This window comes from Sinocyclocheilus rhinocerous, unplaced genomic scaffold, assembly GCF_001515625.1.
Source record: "Sinocyclocheilus rhinocerous isolate Xijiao unplaced genomic scaffold, SAMN03320098_v1.1 scaffold217, whole genome shotgun sequence".
Taxonomy (NCBI): Eukaryota; Metazoa; Chordata; class Actinopteri; order Cypriniformes; family Cyprinidae; genus Sinocyclocheilus; species Sinocyclocheilus rhinocerous.
Window position 1 is genome coordinate 219,765 of NW_015662752.1, and position 6,112 is coordinate 225,876.

The 6,112-nt window shown below is 35.8% G+C and overlaps 1 protein-coding gene across 4 annotated transcripts in view; it reads right to left on the reverse strand.

Annotated features, from left to right (window-relative positions):
- Positions 1 to 7: 7 nt before the first annotated feature.
- LOC107728269 (transcription factor 7-like 2) overlaps positions 8 to 6,112 on the reverse strand; it is a 52,386-nt gene continuing 46,281 nt past the window's right edge. For 2 of the 4 annotated variants that reach the window (XM_016538386.1, XM_016538387.1), the window contains 2 exons: positions 5,761 to 5,806; positions 8 to 99 (listed from right to left, as the gene is read on the reverse strand). In XM_016538386.1, coding sequence (XP_016393872.1) covers positions 77 to 99; positions 5,761 to 5,806 — 69 coding nt within the window. In that variant the 3' untranslated portion in view covers positions 8 to 76. Of the gene's footprint in view, positions 100 to 3,737; positions 3,811 to 5,760; positions 5,837 to 6,112 lie in introns of all 4 variants that reach the window. The other 2 variants (XM_016538384.1, XM_016538385.1) reach the window with 2 other exon arrangements.

Genomic DNA, 6,112 nt, shown 5'->3' on the forward strand with positions numbered 1-6,112 from the left:
TATAGCACTTCCATCAGAAGAATGGGGGCTGGCGCAGCATCCTCTTTGAAGGTAGCGAATGCACTTCTTTTTCCTCCTAGGAACAGTCAAGAGAGTTATCTGTGAATAAAACGTGGATGTGAAACGTCACAAATATGAACTCTGGACAACAATGACAAAAAATAAAGAGCACACAAAACAAACAGTTATGCCAGAATATATAGTGTAAAATAAGTGCAAAAAAACCGACGTGTGAAATTACTGAAAGCAGGAGTGCTTTATTCGACCGTTCTGACGGAAGTTTAAGCTTTTCCAAAAAAAACATGACACTTAAATCTCCAGTGAAGTTTTATTCTCATGGTGAGTGAATGTTTTCATGCAGAAATCATGATTCTTCCGTAAGTTCACACTCTAAATTTAGGATCAATTTTTGAACGAACTCAAAGCATAGATCAGAGGAATTTCAAGCCATCACATTCAACATTTTAACAGTAAAATACATTAAAAATGTATTTCAATTCACGAACACAAGCAGGAAGGGTATTTACAGTTGAGTGCATAAGTTTGTAGAATCTTAATAATTCAAAAAGAAAAAAGAGGGATCATAATTCTTTATGTGGATTATATATGGAGCTTCTGAAGGACAGTTCTAAAAGATCTTTTTTGTTTGTTTTCTGCAAGTTTTTTTTTTTAAACTTCGGAAACTTGTGCACTCAGCAATTCATACAAATACTAGACATTCATTTACAGTAACATGTTTTAAAATGTTACTGTAAATGTGACTGTCTAGTATTTGTATGAATTGCTTTAACATTTTAAAACATGAACTGCCATTATAAAAATGAATAAGCGGTGGTTCGAACCAGCTGACCAATTGACTTGAGGAAATGAACTGAACTTCTTAACTCGATCACAACATTTTTAACTAATAGGTTACATGTTTTCTGAAATGTTATGTTTAAATATGCAAATGAGGCATTATCTCATTTATAATGCGCTAATTTGCATACATTTCCAGAACAGAAATCTGAGGCTCAAATAAAGCCAGGTTCAAACTTCTTTTCATTCTGTCAGCATATCAGAGAATAAAATGTTATATAAATCAGGTGAATGAAAGGCTAAAAGCCTTCAGAATCTAGACAGGAATAAAACTGTAAAGGTGTCAGTGCTGCTGAAGTGGTGAAAAAAACTCACCACCTTTAAATATGCGTATTGTACTTGAGATCTACAGATGCAAACAGATGAAGTGCGGGAAGGAATAGTTTTGAAGTTTGCACTGAAGTTGAAAGCAATAGCAACACACTGCCTGGAAACCGCAGCGAAAGCAAACCACAGTCAGGAGAGGCTGGAGATCAGTCACAAATCAGAGTCACACACACGCTCTCGGCCGCATCAAAGTCTCGCAGCCTTTCTCTGACAGGAACGTCACCGGCTCTCGGCCAGCGCATCTGCAAGCGTTTGCTCGCTGAAGCTCTCCGGACCGCAGCCAGATCATTTCTGCACTGCTTTAGTCACTGAACAGTGCTTTTACTTCGTTATTTTACTTAAAGAGACAGTGCACCCAAAAATGAAAATCCTGTCATTATTGACTCACCCTCATGTTGTTGCAAACCTGTGCGAGTTTCTTCTGCTGAACACAAAAGAAGATGTTTTGAAGACTGTGGGTATGCAAACAGTTTCTGGTCCCCATTGACTTTCATAGTACGGGGGAAAAAAATACCGGCAACCGTTTGGTTCCCCACAGTCTTCAAAATATCTTCTGTGTTCAATATCTTCTTTTCCCCATACCATGAAAGTCAATGGCTACCGCAACTGTTTGGTTACCAACATTCTTCAAAATATCTTCTTTTGTGTTCAGCAGAAGAAAGAAACTCGCACAGGTTTGCAACAACATGAGGGTGAGTCAACGATGACAGGATTTTCATTTTTGGGTGCACTGTCTCTTTAAGTAGAGATTTTTCATGTATCTGTATTTTTATTTTGTGAAACTTTTACTTGTTTCGCTACAAAGCATAATATTGTTCTTTTCATAAAAACATATGTTGAACTGAAGAAATCGGCACCTGAGACGCGATAGTGATTTCTGATTTGTGAACAAGCTAATTCTTTCCAATGAATCTGTTGAATTGGTTCAGGAATCACACTGAAAGATTCATTCGTGAATCGATTCACTGATTCAATGATCCGACCAAGAACTGGAATCATCTGAGCTTGAGCGTGTGCGTGACTGATTTGCTTACTGTAATGAAAATCATGTTTAGCTCATGACTGGCAGTTATTTGTGAAGTAAATCTGCGAGATTGAATCGCTTGAATGTGGACAGCATGTCTACATTTGTATGTCAGCGTCTGTTTGGCATTTTTAGGTAAAACGATGCAAATTAATGTTCACGCATCTTCCCCTGCTGCTGTAGCCATTTCAAATGATAAAAATAGTATGTTTGCATAACGTTCATCTTAAAATATTAACGCATTTTGCTCCATGTGACATCCGTATATTGTATTTTTATAATATTTACAGCCACATATTTACAAAAATTTAGTTTTTCATTATTTTAAACATACCACATGGTGTATTTTTTTTTACACATTTTAATTTAATCATTAACTTAAATTGACATTTTGGTATATTAAAGTTTATATTAATGTTTTGTTATACATTTTATATATTAATGTTTTGATAGTGTATATTAAGTTTTAGTAATAAAATAAAAAGCTTATCTGTAGATCACACATACACATTAAAGAGCCGCAGTATTTGGGGGAAAAAAACCTAAATGTGATTTTTCTGAGAAAAAAATGTAATTGTGATTTAAAATGTGATTTAAAAAAATTCCAGGTTTAATGTGCTTGTTTGTAAGGCTGCACAATTTGGCCAAAATTTTATGATTATACCAATATGCCTATAAAATAATAATAATAATAACTGCTATTATTATTGCTAAATAAAAAATAAATAAATTACTAAAAAGGAATACTACTATTGGTCTAATGCACAATTTAACCCCAAATTTTGTGATTATATCAATGTGGCTATAAGAATAAAAAATATTACTATTGGACAAGGGCTGCAAAAGATGACCAAAATTTTGTGATTATATCAATATGGCTGTAATGTAATAATAACAACAACAACAAACATATTAATTACTATTATTAGTAAATAAAAATGAGAATTACTAAATGAAAACAGAACACTGTATTTTATAATATTTCAGTGTAAAATAAAAAATAATATTTAAGATTAATAATATAACAATAATTTTATTTAAATTATAAATGTAAAATTACAAAACTAATATTTATAGCTGTCTTATTGCATCATTCTTCAAATGTTAAACCGTCAAACTTAGAGCATGAATTAAATCGCAGCCTTCCTGACTTGAAATAAAACCGAAATACGGCTCAGTGTGATTATCCTCTAATCATGCAGCACTAGTCTGCACTAATCTTTCTGACTGACTAGTGTTGGCTAGAATAAAGAATAATCGATCAGTACTTTTTTAAGTACATTAAAAACACTGAAAATGGGTCCTGGAGTAATATTTTATTAGGCTATCTGTACTTTTACTGAAGTGCTTGATTTGTGCACTTCATCCAGCCCTCTGCAAAAGTGACGTCTGGCTCAAACAGAACTATGAGTCAAAGCATGGACCAAAACCTTGCTGAAAGTCAAATGAAGCAGTAAGGGAAGTGTTTGATTAAAGCAGAGCAGTTGTGTTGGAGCTGAACACGTGTGTTAGTGACAGTCGTACACACCTGCAGGGGCCACACCAGTCCGTTTGTTGGTTGAGGCCGAAGCGAGCGCGGCATTTCTTTGGCGAGCCGGGGTCTGAGCGAAAGGCAGCATGCGTGCAGAGAAAGAGACAGCGGCAGAGAGAGAAGAAGAAGGAGGCGAGAGGAGATGAAGGGGAAAGAGGTTAACCGTCCAGACAGCAGGAGAAAGAGAAAAGCTATCACCGTCAAGACAATCTGCGCTCCCTCGTAAACCAAGCCCACTGCCAATAAACAGAGCTACGTAATATCATCTTAGCTAGTCCATGCATACTGCCTACTACAATGTAAAAAAATACAACAGATATGGAAGCTTGTTTCCGCCACTGAACAAAAAATAAAAAAGGTAACTTTTTAGCTCACAATTTTGACACTTTTTCTTACAGTTGCGAGTTTACTTCTCACTTTTTTTCTCGGAATTGCATGATGTAAACTCGCAATTGTGAGTTATAAAGTCAGAATTGAGAGATATAAACTCGCAATTGTAAGGAAACGCCAGAATTGTAAGCTTTTTTCATTAGAATTGGACTGAGAAAACTAAGAATTGCGAGATATAAACTCGGAATTCTGAGAAAAAAAAAAGTCAGAATTGAGAGATATAAACTCGGAATTCTGAAAAAAAAAGTCAGAATTGCGAGATATAAACTCGGAATTCTGAGGAAAAAAAGTCAGAATTGCGAGATATATACTCGGAATTCTGAGAAAAAGTCAGAATTGCGAGATATAAACTCGGAATTCTGAGAAAAAGTCAGAATTGCGAGATATAAACTCGGAATTTCAGGAAAAAAGTCTGAATTGCGAGATATAAACTCGGAATTCTGAGGGAAAAAAGTAAGAATTGCGAAATATATAAACTCGGAATTTGAGGGAAAAAAGTCAGAATTGCGAGATATAAACTCGGAATTCTGAAAAAAAAAGTCAGAATTGCGAGATATAAACTCGGAATTCTGAGGAAAAAAAGTCAGAATTGCGAGATATATACTCGGAATTCTGAGAAAAAGTCAGAATTGCGAGATATAAACTCGGAATTTGAGGGAAAAAGTCAGAATTGTCTTTTTTTTTTTTTTTATCCCGTGGTGGAAATGGGCTTTTATACAAAGATTATTGGAGTTATTACTGTTTTACAAAAAAATTATTATTGCAGTCTTTCTAGTTCAAGATTTCACGTTTATTTCAGTGTTGTTTCTTTGTAATTCTTTGTGAAATTTACTAGCAATTTCTGAATGTCATTCATCATACACTGAATGCTGCTGTTGTACAACTGGCAACTAAAGCAAAAGAAAGTGCCATGGTTTAATTAAGCCTAAAGTATATTACACAGAAGTGCACAGTTCACGCAGCCTTTCAAAGCACGCTTCATTTCATAGCAAACATGCACACTAGAACCTTTCGTCCTTGTCCAGCATCTGTGCTATTTCTTTCTTATAAGTTATGAGCGGTCTGTACTCATTTGAACTAGAGTAGTGTGCATCTCTCAATCCCCTCACACCAGCGCTGTTTCAGTCTCATTGTTTTATTTTATTGCAGGTTTATTTCAATGAACCAAAACGTTTAAATAGTTTTAGTTAACGATAATAACCCTGGTGCAAAAGAAATATATAGAATTAATTTAGTTTACATACAGGTTAATCAAAAGTTGACAGAGCAGTAGATGCAGTCTGAATGAACGGCTTTTCATGAGCAGCATAATCTCATTATGACGGCTGGGATGCAACGGCAGTTTGATGTCAAGACACCAGTGTTCGATAAATAGCTGCACTATTAGAATTTATTAGAAATATACGCTCTTCTGCTGAGTAATATAGTGCACTTGTGTCGCTGTAGGTTGGTTCAAAGGTGTGCGATCATCTGCTCCGAATGTGGCTCATCCAGTCAGAATTCAGTTTCAACGATCAGTTTTATCTTTGATATTTTTGGTTATGAAACAGAAGAATGTTCCTCATGTAATGTGTGACTGTGATCTGTACAGAACTCACTCTTAAGCATGTGAAAACACACACATATGTACCTGTGCTGGAGTCCTGCTTGTCTCGTTTCCTTCGCTTCTTTTTGCCCTGTGGTGATGAGAGAAGGACGTGATCACGCTGACCATCACACACACACACACACACACACACAGACACACACACACACACACACTCTAATTACACACGTCACTCAGTGTAAATTCCTGAATCTGAGTGAATCTATGATCTCTGCACATGTCTCTGCTTTCTTCCACACCCTGCTTTCCCAAATACACTGTGTGTGTGTGTGTGTGTGTGTTTGTGTGTGTGTGTATGTGTGTGTGTGTGTTAGTGTTTTTTTTGTTTGTGTGTGTGTGCGTGTGAGTGTTTGTGTGTGTGTGCGTGTTTGTGAGT